Source organism: Nestor notabilis, unplaced genomic scaffold, assembly GCF_000696875.1.
Source record: "Nestor notabilis isolate BGI_N333 unplaced genomic scaffold, ASM69687v1 scaffold5505, whole genome shotgun sequence".
In the NCBI taxonomy this organism is placed as follows: Eukaryota; Metazoa; Chordata; class Aves; order Psittaciformes; family Psittacidae; genus Nestor; species Nestor notabilis.
In genome coordinates, this window is record NW_009929672.1 from 74,007 (window position 1) to 91,675 (window position 17,669).

At 35.7% G+C, this 17,669-nt stretch overlaps 1 protein-coding gene across 1 annotated transcript in view; it reads left to right on the top strand.

Annotated features, from left to right (window-relative positions):
* LOC104406169 (dachshund homolog 1) overlaps positions 1-15,235 on the top strand; it is a gene marked incomplete at its 5' end in the record, with an annotated part of 87,774 nt that extends 72,539 nt beyond the window's left edge. The window contains 4 exons of the mRNA XM_010015085.1: positions 6,860-7,007; positions 10,638-10,781; positions 11,228-11,296; positions 15,213-15,235. Coding sequence (XP_010013387.1) covers positions 6,860-7,007; positions 10,638-10,781; positions 11,228-11,296; positions 15,213-15,235 — 384 coding nt within the window. The remainder of the gene's footprint in view (positions 1-6,859; positions 7,008-10,637; positions 10,782-11,227; positions 11,297-15,212) is intronic.
* Positions 15,236-17,669: the final 2,434 nt, after the last annotated feature.

A 17,669-nucleotide genomic window follows, 5' to 3' on the forward strand; every position in this document is an offset into this window, starting at 1 on the left:
AAGGTGTTTTTCCCCCCATAGATACAGTCTTTATCAGGACAACATTAGAAAACCACTTCTTAACAACAACAACAACAAAATTGAAATAGCTAGTTTGATTTTCCCATCTGTGTAGAAAAAAAAAGTTAAGTATCCTCTTTAAAACAGTAGACTCTATTACAATAACCTGTGCACAATATTGTCAATTTCTGTAATCAATTCCATTTAAAAATGTTTCTGCATTTAGCATTAGTTGCAAGGAGAGGGCCCCTGGCCCCAGGCCCAAGGCCCACAGATGAGTGACATACTGTGATACTGGTACTCTCAGAACTGAATTTTACGTTTTTGACTACAAATTTGAGCTCATTGATATGATTTGTGGAAAATGGAACTTCTGTACACTTGTGTCTGCTTGCAATATAATTTTTTACTTTGCTAAGAAATGCATAACCACTACCTGAAACGCATGATGTGTTCAGTACATGAGTCAGAAGAACTCTTTTTACTGGGTAGATTCTTCTTTGCTCTCTTATGGTCCAGATGAATTTTGCATCCCTTTCAGTACAGAGGTATGGATTCAAAGAGGAGGAGGAGCAGTAAGATCCCTCACCAGTCTCTTCTTGCAGCTGTGCTAGCAATCGAACAGATATAACTTTCCCAAAAAGATCATCTGGCCTGCAGTCCATTCCCTGCATCCAGCACCAAGGTGCTTTTGAAACAGAAAGTTAGCACAAATCTAGCCAAAGGCTAGATGGGTGGCCTTGGTAAATGCTGTTCTTTCTTCCCCAGAATGATGCATGATGAAAATACAGATGTGTCCTTTTTTAGAAAGGGTGTATGTCTGCTTGAGAAATACAAGTGTACATCTTTGTTAGGTCATGGGTCTGGGGTGCATGCACGACCTGTCACAAATGGTGGTGGTGGTTGCCTGGCTACACCAGTGTGCATGTTCATGGTAGATATTTGTGCTTGTGACACCCTTGTGTATATTCGGTTGTGTGAGGTGCAGGATCCACATGATCACTGTAATATAGACTTTGGGCACCTCTAAAAGAGGTTGTAGAGCCTGTCCTGGTTTAAAATGAACAGAATTAGGGTACTACATGGGCACTAGGTTCTCTAATTTTGACCTTTATTAGGGTAAGCAGGATCCTAAACTTTGCCATGGGGACAATGCTTTGGGTATGTGAGCAAACATTTCTGAACACTTTTGATGTGCTAACAGTCTTGAAAATGCTGAAGAGTTTAGGCTATTGAACTTTGTGCCTAACTCACATCCGTTTTAGAAGTCTGAGTCATCCTTTAAAATTAGCCACTAAACATAAGTGAATCTGTGTCTTCCGTCAATACTAAAATTAAATGGATAACCCCTAATCACTAGTTCGTAATTTTATGCAAATGTTAGGCAAGTTTATTTGCTGTCCCTGTCACCAGGTGCTTCTAATTAGGTTTATTTCCTTTTGTATATCGTATGTATGTTTTTCTTATTTTTCCATAAATACTTACTGAAACAAAAATACAATGTTTAATTATTTGCACATTTAAAGAGGAGATAATAGCAATATGCAGTACCCAGAAAAACCTGTTTCTTGCTAGGGACTGCTCAAATGCAAAGAATAAACTGTAACAAAATATATTTAAACAAATACACACATAAAATAAGGAAATGAGATTGGGGACATATTTTCTTATTCAGATGTATATCTGCAAATCTAAAAGGAAAAGTAAAAAAATTTCCCCAGCTAGCTTAAATTCAGTGATATGTCTGTTCCTTTCCAATGTGTATTTGTTGATTTCTTCCAGATTAAATGCTGAAAGTCTGTGTGCAGCTGCAGGGAGGATGAAGGGTGATGGGAGATGGACCACAGCAAAATGCTGTGTGGGTGCTAGTAAGAAGGCTAAAGCTGTTACCATATCCCTTGCATAAGTTCACCTTTCGAGTCATGGCCTGATTATGCCAAAGTATGTTACAGCCACAGTTTCTCATGATACTGCAATATTCTTGGGTAAAAGTAACATTCTTTTAAGCTTTTAGAGTCTGAATCTTTTACAGTCTCCAAGCTGAATTTCCATTAATGACTAAAGGATAAATTAGTTGCACCCTTACAGCTATATTTTTCTATCAAGACTGTATTGTATTGACACAGTCTTGCTGCTAAGTATTGTTAAAGAGATATATAAAGTGGTTGAAAGTATCCCATTGATATTAATAAAAGAAATGCATGATTACAAACTAAATTCCCTTATGAAAACAAAGCAAACTACTGGCTTTATTGCCGTGAGTATCCTACATCTTTACCATCTATGACTAAATACATGAGAGAAAAATACTGCAAGCACTGGATAAAGTAAAAATTGCAGGTTTCCTTCATGTTGTCTTATTTATCTCCTGCTAAAATTCAAGAGAATTGTTTGATTTTTCACAGAAAGTATTAATGGAAAATGTCATTTATACTTGTGCAATATGCCTCTACCTGTGATGAAGATGCTTATTCTGAGATATTACAGAAATGTCTTTCTGGAGTAATCTGTAGAGATAGTCAAGCTGCGTTATCTTACCTTGCTTATGTTACTAAAAGTGAGTAGTCAGTTACAAATAGCAAATATTCAGAAATTAACCTGTGAAGTTAGCTAAAACATATGTAATATATTGATTTTTTTTTTGCAAGCCTTTCTGAGATAGTTTTAATGATGAGAGCGTACACATGGTGTATCATTTCCTGGCTAAAAGAGAAGGAATGTTACTAAAAAGTGTTTTCACCATAAATAACTAATATTGCAAAAGAAAGCCCCTCAGCTACAAATCTCTGGAAGCTAGGAGGTTTGACTAGGAAAACTTCACTGTGTGCATACCTTGTTCTTCTGGTTTTCCTTCAGTCACTGTGGGCAATTGCTGGAAACAGGGCATGATCTTTTACTTAGACCATCAGACTAACTAGTAAGACCATTTTGATGTCATATCTAACTGTGTAGCTAACTAAATTATGTTAGATGGAACACACTGTAGGTGAAGCTAGAAAGAGAAAGAGCTAATGGGCAACACATTATTAATATTTTTTAAAAATAATAATGGGGGATACTGACCTTAAGGCTCAGGTAAGGTTTGACGCATCTGTAGGATCAGTTGACTGATCTAACATGATGATGTTTTTGGATACATTGGAGAATGGGAAGGAACATCAACCTTATATAAACTTAACATTTTATTTGGGACATTTCTGAAGAATTTATCGATGAAAATATTAAAACAAGTGCATTAAAATAAACAAACCAAATAAGAACGATCTATAAATCTTCAGGGGAAAAATGTTCATCTTTGACATTACATTGAAATAAAAATAATTTAGTAACAGTAACACAGAGGGGAAGAATGGCATGCTATGTTTAAAGCCTGGCTCCAGATAGAGCCATACTGTATTAAAACAAATACAGAACCTGAGCATGTTCACTACAATTATCATTATCCAGCCTCCATAACATCTGACCTTCCCTAAAGGGAGATATTTTCTTTTTGTTAATGTCCTGTGTTGCACTGCATTTCCCATTGTCATTGGCAGCATATTGATTTAATATCAGGTTAGAGGATTAGCCATAGCAAATACAAGTTGCACATACTGTATTTGGTATAATCTTTTACAGCTGATCCACTGGGAGAATTAATAGAATTTCATGCAACTCTGAAATTGCTATTCCTGTTCCGAGGGGCACTGATGATTTTTAGATGCTGTACTTTTTAGCTGCTTTTATCACCCCCTTCTGCATTGCATACAGGGACATATTGAATGTTTCCAGTATTTTTGCATTAGAGCTGTCATTGGCAGCAGCAACACTTTTGATATGCATCAGCTTGGCTCTAGTGCAGATTTTTTTCACATTGGACGCCTACTGATGTGCACTGATTTAACTTCTAAAAATGAAACTTAATTTTGTGTAGCTTATAAGTAGTCCCTAGTGAGTCTTGGCTCCAAAAAGCTAATATTTTTCAGACATAATCAGCAGCAATAGGTGATATATTACCATTATCTACGTTAGCAAGTATAAAAAAAGGAAAGGTTGGGGGAGGAAGTGTGGTGTAAAAATTCAATGTAATGTGCTTTTAGCAGCTTCATACTTGCAGCAATTCTTAATGTAAAATTACAAACATTAGTGTTACACTCTAGCATTGTTCTCCATGTTTATTCATAATGATTGCTTCATATTTAAAGAACACCAAAATATTGTGTTTTGTCAGCCAAGGACAATAATAGTTTAATAGTAATTTATTTTAAACTGCTACTGATAATACAACCAATCAACACATTAAGTGGTGCCAACATTGGCATCTTGCTAAATAATCTCTAGACTTTGCACTGAGAGTACATCTTTCAAAGATAAGTCAACAAGAGCAATCAGAGCAGAAAATTAGAATTTGGTATCTTAGAATTAAAATACAGCTAAACTAAAGTTTTAATTGGGGTGATCTAAAAGGGCACTTGATGTAATGATCTCTTTCATTTGTTACTAATTGTTTGTTCCTGATGAAGAAACATGTACATGAATGTAGTTGAATTGAGTAAAGATGGCAGTTTCTTTAGCAGCTCGATTTTATTGTTAAACAAGACAGATTGTAAGAATTTGGGAGGAGGATGTTTGCAGCTTTAAATTTACTTGACAGTACACTTTTCATCAACAAATATTTTTCGTGTAATTTTACTTGATCTGGTTTATTAATGATTTGGATGAATCGTTCATGTAAGTGATGAGCTGGAGGAGATTAAAATACTCAAGTGTTTAAGCATATGCAGAAGCAGGTATTGATAAACAACTCCTACTTCAATTTCTTATTATTTCAAGTGCATCCTGTATAGAAAACATAGTTTATGATGGCTGTAAATGTAGGAGAATATGACAGGGGAAGGGAACAGAATTCAGGTGAATATTAACTTTTTACAAAATATATTGGAAAGGCTTTAGAAATATTTCAAATTGTATTTTACTTTGCATAGGTCTGTAGAGCTTTAGCTGTCTTTAGTAGTCATCCAGGTTTAACATCCAACACAAAATACCGTTGTTTTAGCTATTTTAGAACAGTATTTGGTCCTCTTAAAGAGAACTGCTAAAACTTTAAGCATATTTGTAAGCACATTTGGTGTGTTACCGTTGTTAGATATTTTCAAATGTGGTTCTATATTTATGTAGTGTATATAATTTTGGTGACCATCTGAGCCTTGCAGTCAGAAGGTGTGGCGTTCTTTCAGCTCCTGTGGACTTTAATAGATTGAAGTGTAATAGAGCTGCAAAGCATTAAGCTCTGAGTGAGCAACACTTGAGGCAACAATTCAGTTAAGAATGAGGATGAGAAGTACTGAAAATAACAGGCTCTGAAAACAGACTTAAAAGAGGAGTTTGAAGGACTTTTCAAAGCAGGCATTCGCATTGGGAAGATTAGTGGGATAAATGTGCAGACTAACACTCATGAAAAATACTTTTTCCATTTCTCAAGTATCATCATGCTGGCTTCTTTTTCCATTCCTTTTTGGAACTATTTTAAACAATTTTAATGAAAAAACATGCAACCCAGAATCGAATTTTAGGAAGTGTGCCTGAGAGATGAGAAAGATTACTTGGGAGTTGGGGAACCTGATTTGATGTCTGTAGTGTGATTGTTCTGAAGCCGGGTCTTGAGTATGAACCTTTTATCTGTTAGCTGAATGTTTCCCTAGCAGAGCTACTGGGGAGTACTCTTCAGTGTCTCTTGTTGGTACTGTTTTGCTTTTTATCAGTAATTAAATCTCTGTTGGGTCAAATTATCTCTACTGTTGTCAGGAGTCTTGCTTAGCATACAGAAGAGTTAGGTTCATAACCAAGGAGGTTCATATATGCCTATCCATGCTTAATTATTTAATCTATTATGATAGCTTCAAGAGGATAGATGCAGGTGTAGACCTAAGAGCCTGATGGCCAGGCTTCTGGAAAATGGATAAGAAAATCTTTCTCCATTCCACATTCATTTATTTTGATGCAGTTTTGCCTCTTCTTTTTCATACCCTATTTCAGTGTCCTAGCTAGTTATTGGCTGCTCTGGGATCTTCCTGTTTCCTTGCAAAAAACAAGTAACTGTGAAGTTGAAATTCTCAAGAGAAGTTTAGAATAGGCTGAATCAGTATTTCCTGATCTAACAACAACAAAATAAGTTACAATTTATTTCAACCATCCCAGTTCAAGAAGTTGAGAGATGACTGTGTTTTGTCTCTGCTGTGAGGTAACAGTTGTACGAGGTCAGGGAATGGACTTTTTAAAACAGAGGTGTCTTCCTGCTTTGTGACTGTTCTCTGCTTAGACTCCCAATAACCCTATCTTCCTTGGAAACCCTATGAAAAAAACACTAAATATTTGAAAATAATAGTAGTTAACAATAAGGAGCAAAATGGCAAGCCTTTAAAAGAGCCCTTCTCCCTTTCGTAATTTCCATTGGCTTGAGTTGTGCTAGAGATTGAATTTCCCATTTGTAGATGATGTGATTGCGAGACTGCCAATTCTTTTTCAATGGGACAGCTTTTTGCTCTTGTCACAGGCAAGTGCCTGACGGAGGCTTGTCTTTTTTATCTCTTGAAAAGAATAAACCTATCTTGATAGCTTTTTCACATTAGTTATATGCACAGTCAAAGGTGAGTTTGTTTTCTGGGAAAACTTGACTCCTACCTTTTAAAATTTATTCCCACTTGTTAAAGTGAATTCTAGTAGAAATTTGTGGTTGATAATTGGGAGGCTTTGACCCAGTAATAGGATTATTTAATTTGTAAAATGTCACATGACTAATCAAGGAAAAGTAACGGAAGTTAGTTATTATGTCAGCTGTTCTAACATTCTTCAAATATTATCCAACTTTATCTTTGAACAGGGTCTACTAAAAGTTGCTATAGACAATGCCAGAGCTCAAGAAAAACAGGTCCAGCTGGAAAAGACAGAGCTGAAGATGGAGCTCTTCAGGGAACGAGAACTGAGGGAAACGCTTGAAAAGCAGTTGGCTGTAGAGCAGAAGAACAGAGGTAACTTAATTAAGCAGACATAAACACCTTGTAATTTATTTCCTTAGGAAACCTAATCTTTTATCAAACATCTGTGTTTGATCAAAGCTTTTTCCCCTTACCTCACATTATATCCAGGCTGACTGCAATGCAGGACGTTTTACAACCTGCCTGATTCTGCATAGGATTTGGAACAAGGAACTTTTTTCCCAAAGTTTTACTTGAATATTACTTACTACACCTGTAATACACAGCATAATTATAAATACCATAGGTGCTGTTATGGACTTTGGCAATTTGTAATCATGATGAGAAATGATACCTATTGAATACAGAGACATTTTGTATCAAGTTTAAGAATCTGCGAAGTTTTAGGAACTCTTGTTTCTGTTCTTATGCGTTAGGGTCATATATTGCATATTTAGGCACACTGTACGTAATATAAAGATAGTAATAATATATAAGCCCTTTAGAATGCATAGTTGATCAAACACATTTGTAGAAGGAACAATTAAGGTTCTTAATAAGTTAGTAGCATTAGTTACATATCAAATATTAACCTCAGCCCACTGTTAAGCCTATACATGTTAAAGATTTTTAAATAATATTTAATTGATATAAAGGTAAGATGTTTTACAGTGATTTGCATTAACTATTTGCATTATGAGCATGTTCCCATCTTTCTTTATGTGTCTATTTTTCTGTATATGTATGTTTTGCTCTTTAATGGTGTATAATTACTTTGCCAGAGACAGTTAACTTCTGTTAACTTGTTGTTTAACACAGACCTTGACAAGTCAGATGTTGTTTTTTGCAGGACTAGAATTATAACGCTCTTCTTGTCCAGTTTAATTTTCTGGGAACCAGTTAAATAGGGAATCCTGAGAACACTTGAATTCCCAACCAGTATCATTATATCTTTAACTAACATGCTAGCAGTAAGTACACAATATAATCCTGATTCATGCCTTGACTTATTAAAGGGTAGGACTGTCACATCATTAATTACCCTTTTTAAACTTTTGACTATACATTTTTAAAAGCAGTTATTATTAACAATTACCACAGATGTGCAATGAATTATCCCTTTGTCCACAACTGGCCCATTTTGCTCAGTACAGTTGCACTTCTTACACATTTAAAGTAGTTTTGTAAAAGAACTCGATTATTTTTCACATCCTTTTACCTTGGTGTCTCACAACTGCTCAAATGTATATTCCTTTTTAGAATTAGGCAATCACACGGGCAATAGAAAAGGTTGGGGGAAGAGGGAAAGCATCTGACTTTACCTGAGTTTTGCCAACTAACCTCATTTAAGTTAATATAAGTTCACTTTCTGGTCAATAAAGAGATTCGTATATCCTGTTCTCTGACAGGTAGGTGGGATCAGTTACGCTGTGAAGACTTCTTTCTCTTTCTTTTCGTTCCAGAGGGAATATAGTTAACTAGGATGGACTAGACACATACGTTTTAAGCAGTTAAAATTAAGTAAAATTAATTTTACACAAAAATATGTGTCAAGAAAGAGCATGGGATAGTCCCTTATTTTATTCAGGATACTGAAATAATTGACAATGTTATTGTCATGCATCAGCATGATGGATTATCTGCTTTTTTATATGTGTCCCTCTACCAATAATATTGCACTGGTAAAAAAGTCAAACCAAAGAGGAATGGATTTGAACACTTAATGGTGGTATACAACAGAGCAAATATAATGACTGTCTCTGCTAGTGGATACTTCTGTACAAAGAAACAAAAATGATAGATTATTCTTTAGAAACAGATCCAAGTAGGTGAGAAAAAATAAGGCTAGACTGTAATTATTGTGAGAATTTATTCTTCCATTAAAGGTAGAAAAATACATAGGAGGCTTTGCCTACTATCAGTTTTCCAGATAGCAAGTATCATGTCTTAAAGTTTCACATGTTTTAATGAAAGCATGAGCAAGATTGGAGAAGTATACCACATCTCTGGTAAGTTAAGGGATACCATGTGAAAAAAACTGAAATATACTTAAAAGCTACAGCGTAGAAACACGAGTCACTGTGTCACATACAGGTCAAAACCCATTAGGTGAATGAGACCTTCAGCATTAGCAATATCTACCTTCTGCTCATCATGTTAACAAAACTGAGGATCTTTTTCCTTAGTTGCTACATCTGAGTATTTTTGCCATGTTTTTATCATTAAATTCACTGCTGCTACTGTATGTTCTACAGAGCTGCTTATTTACTGTACTCTTTCCTTCCTTCTTTGTAAGTATTCCAATTAGTGATTCCTAAGGCTGTAGAATGTGTCTCATCAACTGGTGAAAGTAGGATAATATCTCTTCTGCAAGCAGCTACACAGTAAGGGCTTGCTAATTCTGTCTCTGACTGCTGTAGTCACATCTACAATGTGTCAGCCATGATGACATTTTAATTCAGAACACAACATATGTTTCTTTCTCATTTATTGCAATCACTTTCAAAGTACTTATAATGAAAACATTAAAACCATGCGATGATTCAAAATGTTTTTAGTTTAGCCTTTGTAGAGATACTAGCTGTTCTTTGATAGTGTAAGCTAATTAGCCAGTAAAGTAGTTGGTACTGTACAAAATGAGAAAGAACCAAAATTCCAAAGTCTTGGATATAAATTATGTAACTCTTCTGACTACAGGGTATGTGCGTATATTCATTTTGTGTCTGAACAGTTCTGTGTAACAGCACAAAATATGATGAAGTTTCATCCTGATTTTGCAATGATTTCCACTGTACAGTTTGAAAAGAAGAGATGCAAGGAAAACAATTTTCTGAATTAGAGCCCTCTAATGCTTAATTTTAAAATACTTCTTCCTCTCCTGATATTTTCCCTCCCATTTGACAAAGCGAAGTAATATTTACTTGTCTGGGGGATCCAGCACTGTAAAGGATTTGCAGTGAGTTCTTCAAGGTTAGTTGGCTTGAAGGGGCAGAAACTGACAGAGCAAGAAAGAGAAAAGGGAAAGACAAAGGGAAATGTGGATAAGAAAAATATATGGGAAGAGATTGAACACCAAGAAGTTGGAGGGCTTGCAGGAAGAGGCAGGTTGGAGGGGAGTTAGAAAGCTCAGGGCCTTCCTCTAAGGAATGAGGGCCACAGCAAAGTGGGGGCTGGGCTCCTTGCACAGCCTAGGCACCGAAGCAGCTGGATCTCCCTCTTGTGGGAGAGAAGCTGCAGGCAGGGAAGCAGGCAGACAGGGAACTTCATTGCTATGTGTATACTGCATGTTATGGGCAATAACAAAATGGTGCACTTAATCCCCCCCCTCCCCCCCAAATTACTAATCTTTAGAGACTGAGACTTGTCTACATCAGATGATGTAAAAGTACATTTCACTGCTAGTTTTCTGGTTTGGACATTCACAGGTTCTCTTCTGTTTATAAACAAAATATATGCTATAACTGAGTATCACCTACAGTTTTCAGTACCATGGTACAGAACAGTAGCTTTTAGAATATCCCAGTGTGATTTCATCAAATTTCAAGTAATTGAAATTGGTATTGTGTAAATTCATCAGTTTATCTGAACTGTTGCATTTGTAGCATTTCTTGGGACTATTAATAGGTAATCATGTAGCCAAGTTTCAGGTGTAACTCTGAGTTCACTGAATTTCTTTTTTCCTAGCAATAATTCAGAAAAGGCTAAAGAAGGAAAAGAAAGCAAAGAGGAAATTGCAGGAAGCACTTGAATTTGAGACTAAACGACGGGAGCAAGCAGAACAGACGCTGAAACAGGCAGCTTCAACAGATAGTCTCAGGGTCCTAAATGGTAAGAAGCCTTAGTGTCGTTAACTTTCAATTTACGTGCTAGAAGAAGCTTGTTATATTGAAATTTATAACATGATGGGAGGGAAAAGAAAGAAAATTTCTTCATTCCAGCAATGCCTCTCTCTTTATTGTTTTGTTACTTTATATAGTACGTGCAAATAAACTCACTGGAGAGAATGTTCAAACTAGGACAATTTTATATTATTAGCTTGATAAGTCAATTTTTTTTCTTCTTCTTTTTCTCCCTCCTTTTATGCTTGAAAAATCTATTGCTCATTAATCTTCCTAGTCTAACAAAAAATTGTCCTGGCCTCCAGTCATTGTTCAACATTAAAAAACCTGGCAAATGTTGATTGTATTGTAATTCAGAATTGGAGTAACAGGTTGTAAAAAGGGCTATAAAAATCAAATGAAATATGTGTCAGTCTTACCTTTCTATGTTTCTAGACTCTCTGACCCCAGAGATAGAAGCTGACCGCAGCGGGGGCAGAACAGATGCTGAAAGGACAATACAAGGTAGGAATTTGCAAAAGGCTATAAATCTAGATCTTGCTGTATGAGTTTTTCCTCAGCTTTAGACTGCTATTCAAGCATGTAGCCTACCATCTGGGCCACATCAAAACAAGTTCAAACAAGGTCAAGTTCATCTTGCTTGTTTATAAGAGAGACTACATTCTGTGCTGATAGATTTTCTTTAAATTAATAGGTCATTTCTGTTTATAAAGAGCAATTAAAGAAGAATAATTAATTTGAAGCAATATTGGGTTGAATCTCAGACATGCTGAATGCAGATTTTATGCATATGTGTAGTTAGATTTGAGATAACAATGTTTGTACAGGTATATTTGAAACATTTTAAGCCTTCTAACTATACAAATGGCTGAACCTAATGGGTAACATTCAATACATGATGAGAATTTCATAGCTAATATTTAGTGGCAGTTACTGATAGGTGTGTTTCAATAGCTACTCTGAACATTAATGATAAATAAACATTTTGTTCCCTTCTAGGATTTTTCATTTATTATATCTCATTATTTACATTTTAATAAAACAAATCTGCTGAGTAAATTTATACATGAAATACTAAAGAGAGTGATATTACTTCCCCTGTGAATCTAAACATATATATATTGCAAACACCAACATATTGGCAAATAACACATTTTTAAGATAGTATTTATGTTACAATGTCTTCTCTAGTCAACAGGCTAAATCTACCTAGTGAATACTAAACAGTAGAAATAGGATTTGTTTTCAATTGTAAACAAAGATGCATTTTTCAGAGGCAAACCTAAAATGATTAGCTCCAGTAATCACTCTCAATTGCCTTTATTTTGCATTTCGAAGTCAATCATCTTAACCATATCATTTGACATTTTCTGTGTGTTATGTAATTGCATCTTCTAACTCCGTAAGAGTTGTTACTGGTGTGCCACAAGGAGGCTGTACCAATAGGCTAAGAAGACAACAAGCTTTTAATATATTGAGCATATAAGCAAATAAAAAAGAGGCAATAAGTTCTTATGAAAGACAAACCCATAAATTAAACCAAAAATATTTAGATTTAAAACAAATTATGTCTGCAAAATCAGTAACTCAGGAGTTGGAATATGCCAGATTAAATGTTGCCTGGGAAGTGGGTACATGTTACTAGGTTTACTATACCAGAAACCTGCTTTCCTTCCCATAAAATGTATGCTTTATTCAAAGCACCATTTGACATAATTAATTTAGTAAGAATTCAGTCATTATGTAATTTTGTTATTTTGTTATTTTGTATTGTGTTATTTTCTTTGGTGCAAAGGCAGACTTCTAATTTCCTGTGAGGCCATTCTGTTAAACTAGTTACAGCAATACCTGAGCTCTTTGCAAACATTAATTACTTTATCTTCAGAGCATGCCTGCAAAGAAGTGAGGAAGTGAAGTTTGGAGTATTCTGATTTGAAAGCTGGGAAATTGAGTCACAGACACATTAAGATGACAAACTACTTAACTTGCAAGTATCGAGGACCTAATTTTTCAGGAGACACTGCATTTTTGGCAAATGTATTCAGTGTATTCAAATCACTGTTCCTTCTGATTTCAGTTTCACTTATGGGCTGAGATACTGAGCTGGATACTTATAATATGAGCAACACATAATTACTGACTGTTTTGGAAGTATGTTTTCTAAAGGACTTATCCCAAAGTACATAGGAACAGCACTTCAGCTTTTAAACCATGATTATGCATTCTTTTCCAGCTATCCTCTGCCTTCTTATGCTCATTTCATACATTTCCATTTCTGCAAAAAATGAAATCAAGGACTTTACAGGCAACATTCTCAGTAATGATGACCTTTTCTTGATTCATCTGTCTAAAGTGTTGCAGGTTAAAAAAACCAAAAATCTGTAGATTATTTAATTGAAGACTGGACCATGATAGATTCTGATCATGATACTGGATCATGTTGCAAAGGCAACCTTAATTGTGACATTTTCTGTCTCTACTTTGCAGTCTTAACATAAAATTAAACCAGGGTGTTTTTAAAGAAAAGCAAAAAAGAAGCTAGAAATAGAGTTGTCATTTCTCATAGTTTAAAATATTCAGCTTAATTGTCATGTAACAGTTCAAACTTTTAGACCTACCACAATATGTAACCCTACAACACAAATGTAACTGTAGAGGCTTATTGTCTTTGTGGATCAGCTGTTACAGGGTGACAGGTTTCAGAAACAGTTCAAGAAATAGTCAGTAGCGGATGAGTAATGCTACCTGTCAGGACTCTGTGTTCACTTCCAATATTGGAAGGAGGATCCCCTTTCACCATAAGCTCCCTTTTCTGTGTGTCACTCTTAGCACGTATCCCCCTGTCTCTGTCTCAGTTCCTCCTAGTTTCTTCCACCTCACTCCAATTCCAGCTTTTGTCAATGGCTAATCTCACTCTCTTTGCTGTATGTTAAACTTCTTTTCCCTAACTTCACATTCTCTTCTGAAGAAGTTCTATTCTGTGTTCTCTTCTGAACTCAAGTTTCATGCCACCCTGAACCTCTTGTCCAGTCATTTCAAGAGCTGCAGTGACATTCCCCATTACCAGCCTTTTTTGTTTGGTGCCACATCTCTGTCTGTATTCCCTGCTTTCCCCTGCCTTCCTATCAAGTTCCCTACTGCGTTTAGTACGCGTTCTGTTTCATCATCTGCATCTGCCTGGATATCGGGGAGGCAAGCACTGAAGAGTACTCTGTTCTTATTTCAATATTTATCACAGCAACTGCTTGCGGGAATGAGGAGAAAGAGAAGCAGGGAAAAAGCTGCTTCATTCCTGCAGCACTGGGATAAAGCATGCTCAGTACAGATGGGCTCCTTGGCGAATTTAGTTGCAAAATTCTGTAAAAGCTTTCCAATGAGTGAAGCTGAGATTTTTCTGACCCTTTTTTGAGTTTTTATCAGGGCAACAAAGACCATGTCTTTCCAATTTTGCAAGATTTCAGTTATGTCCTTACGTTTTATCTGTAACTGATACATTATAATGCGTACTCTAGTATGCATTATAAAAGCATTATTATATAGAATATACAATATAGTCCATAATAAAGAATATAATACTATCTATCTCTTTCATGTTTCAGGTTCTGGGAAAAAAATACTTACTAGGGAAATACTTTCGTCTTTCTCATTCCTCCCAAAAACATATCTCTATCTCGGTATCAAAGCATGTCTGGGATAATAGTCTTTTTATCCACAATCATTTTTTTTTTCAACTTCCTGTATTAAGCATGCTATGCAGTTCTGTAGCTAAACAAACAAAGGTAGAAAAGCTGTTGCGTTCTGTGGGCAAGTGAAATAATTGAAATACCAAGTGTAATGTCAGCATTTAGGAAAATATGCAAGGAAATCTTAATTAAAAATGAAAATTTTATCTACTATTTATTAAAAATAAAAGGATACTTCTCAACTCACAGTTATATTTAATGTTGATATTTTTAATTACCGCTTCAGTGAGTAAGGAATAAGACTAATTTAAGTGTAAAAGATAATTGCATTTGTCAATAAGGGGGTATGTTGTGTTCCATTTTTCATCATGTAGCACTCAGTCAAATTTACTTTTAGTTCATGCAAAGTCTTTGTAAAATGGGAGTGATAATAAAAAGAAATTTGAGTATGAGACTATAGAAAGAAGCAATACAGGATATTTTAGGGTTGGGTTGGGTTGGGTTTTTTTAAATACTGGGTAGGTAACAGTTCTGGAATATACATAAAATACTAACAAATAATCATAATTAAATAACCCAGTTATGGGTCTCAGATATGCTTGCATATTTTTTATCAGATACAAACAGATACTAAGTTACTAGGAACTGGTGTAGACACTGGTTTTAAATGTTTTCTTTCTTGCTTCTGTTTAAAATAATAATAAAGCAGATTATCCTCTTCTCCATACATATTGTAGGTTCACTAGATGCCTATGCCTAGCTCCCAATCCGGTTTCCCAAGACCCCCTCATCCCACACAAAAAGGTACCATACAAAGATAATGTTTGACTTTTATATACTGTTTTGTTACCAGACTTCTTATTAAGCACTAGAACAATAACATTGACTGCCGCTCTTTCTTTCTTATTTCCATTGACATTTTCCTCCCCATCTGCTTACTTACTCCATATTTTACTTACTCACTCCATATTTGCCTGCCTGTGTTATGTGCCATCATTCAAGCTGTTTCTGAAACCAGCTTCATCGTTTTCTGCTAACAGTATTCTCACCCTGTTCAGTTCCCATGAATTCTCGGGCCTTTTTGTATTTTTTACCCAAATGCCTGGTTGTGTTCTGAGAGACCCTATGCTTGTCCTCAAACTTTTTCTGTCTTACTCCACTATTTTAGTCAGGTTTGACTTAGCTACGCATTTTCCTCTTGCGTAAATTCTCTTCCTTTTGTCCATCACTCAATATTTCGTACCTGAATTCCTTATTCTGCTGCAATTTTTTTCCTTCTAGCATATTATCAGCCTTTCTCCAAATGAGTTTGTTACCTTACTGTCCCTGTCCCGTAGCAAAATCAACTTATGTTTTCTAAGCCCTTTCCCACCGACTGTTTCTTCTTGCCTTTTTCTAATTTTCCATCTCCTCTGTAGGCTCATATTAACAGTGCAGTTAAGTATAATGCTAAGTGGCTTCAGACTATGCTTTACTGATGTAAGGAAAAAAAGCCACTCAGCTACCATGCACATAAAAGCTTCCAGGACCATCTGTCTCTTTTCCTCTCTGTCTCTGTCCCTCTCAGAAAAGACAAGGCAGGAAATGGCGAAGTTGAGCAGATCCAGGAATAAAGAAAGAAAACAACCGCAACTCAGCACGCTGACTGACTGTATAGTCCTGTATGAAGTTACTTGTAAGGCCTTTGAAGGCTACTGAGGAAGAGTGAGAAAGAAATTATGATTCAGCTTTGCCCATACCAAGAACTTAGTGTGTTCATTTTGCTGTCTTAAGTACTAGGGGAAGATGCCCCATAGCTGCCCTCCACATTAATAAAAATTGCTTAAATACAGCTTCAGTTATTTGCCTGAAAACCTAACCTGAATTGTTTTCTGTGTTGGTTTGAAATTTGTTCAATCTATTTTTCATCTACCAAAATCAGTGTAATAATCTCGTCAAACGATAGTCCTTGATTCTTTCTTGCTGTATTTGTGTTTGAAAGATAGCTATCTGAAGGACTTCCACATTGAAAAGGAACTTTTGGTGGTTCTGTGAAGCTTGTGCACAGAGTTCCGCTTCTGATGTATAAATCTTGGACAAAAGCATGTGGAAATATGTGTTGATATTTTTTATGAGATCAAAAACTTTATTGAAAAAGGCCATTATCAAGGCTGTTAAGTCAAGCATTCCAAAATTAGGAAATGGCAGAATTAAGGCTGTCTTCCGCACCTTTGTTCAACTGTCTTTGTGTATGCATCATGATATAATCTTTAATTATATGATTAGATACTGTATTTTTCACAGTACTCTGTCTCATTCAGTGCAGGTGACAAGGATGCAGTTGAATAAATGGATATCCATCCAATATTTTGTCTATCTTTAGTGTTCACTGTGTGCTCTCATGTTTTATATAATACCTGGTTTGTACATAATACTTTCATCATTAGACATCATGCTTTGCAGAAGAGGCACAAATGATTATCTCAATTTCTTTCATATGTTAAATCTTAATTATGGCATTTCCTAACAGTTGGGTGTTTTGCTTTACCATTTGAATAATGTCCTAGGTAACAATTTCCTAGGGTTTTCCTTTTTACAAGTAAGCTACAGGCAGAAGTTTCACAACCTTACGGACTTGAAGCTTTAGGTTCCCAGTGATAAAGCTAACAAAGTAACTGATAAACTGTAATACCTTATTATGAACAGTATGGTATAAGGAATGACTATTTTGCCATGGGGGGGTTTACAGATACTTGTTAAGATAAATAAAGACAATCTTGGGATACATTTCATGCCCTTGGGCACAGAAGTGTCCTTGCACTTTTCTTGCAACCTGTATTACTTTTAACAGTGTCTCCATCAAGCTTTCTTATTCTTGTTTCTTTCTCATCTATGGCCTAATTATCCATTTCCAAATTTTAGAATCTTGCCTCTTTTTTGCTTACCTTTCAATACAAGTTTCTATTAATTTGAGTTGTAATTCCAGCCTCTAATTTTAACTTCTCACACCTAATATCCTTGTTAATCCAGATCCAGACATCTGCAGATACTAGCTTATAGCACATTATCCATATGCCACACATCCAGTTACTTATCAAGATTTCATCCACTTCAGATGACTTTACCTGGCTTTCTTACCCTATCTGTCTTCTGTCCCCCTCTTTCCTTGTATACTCAGCTACTGGGTCCTGTCCTTGTGTAGTAAGTCCAAACCA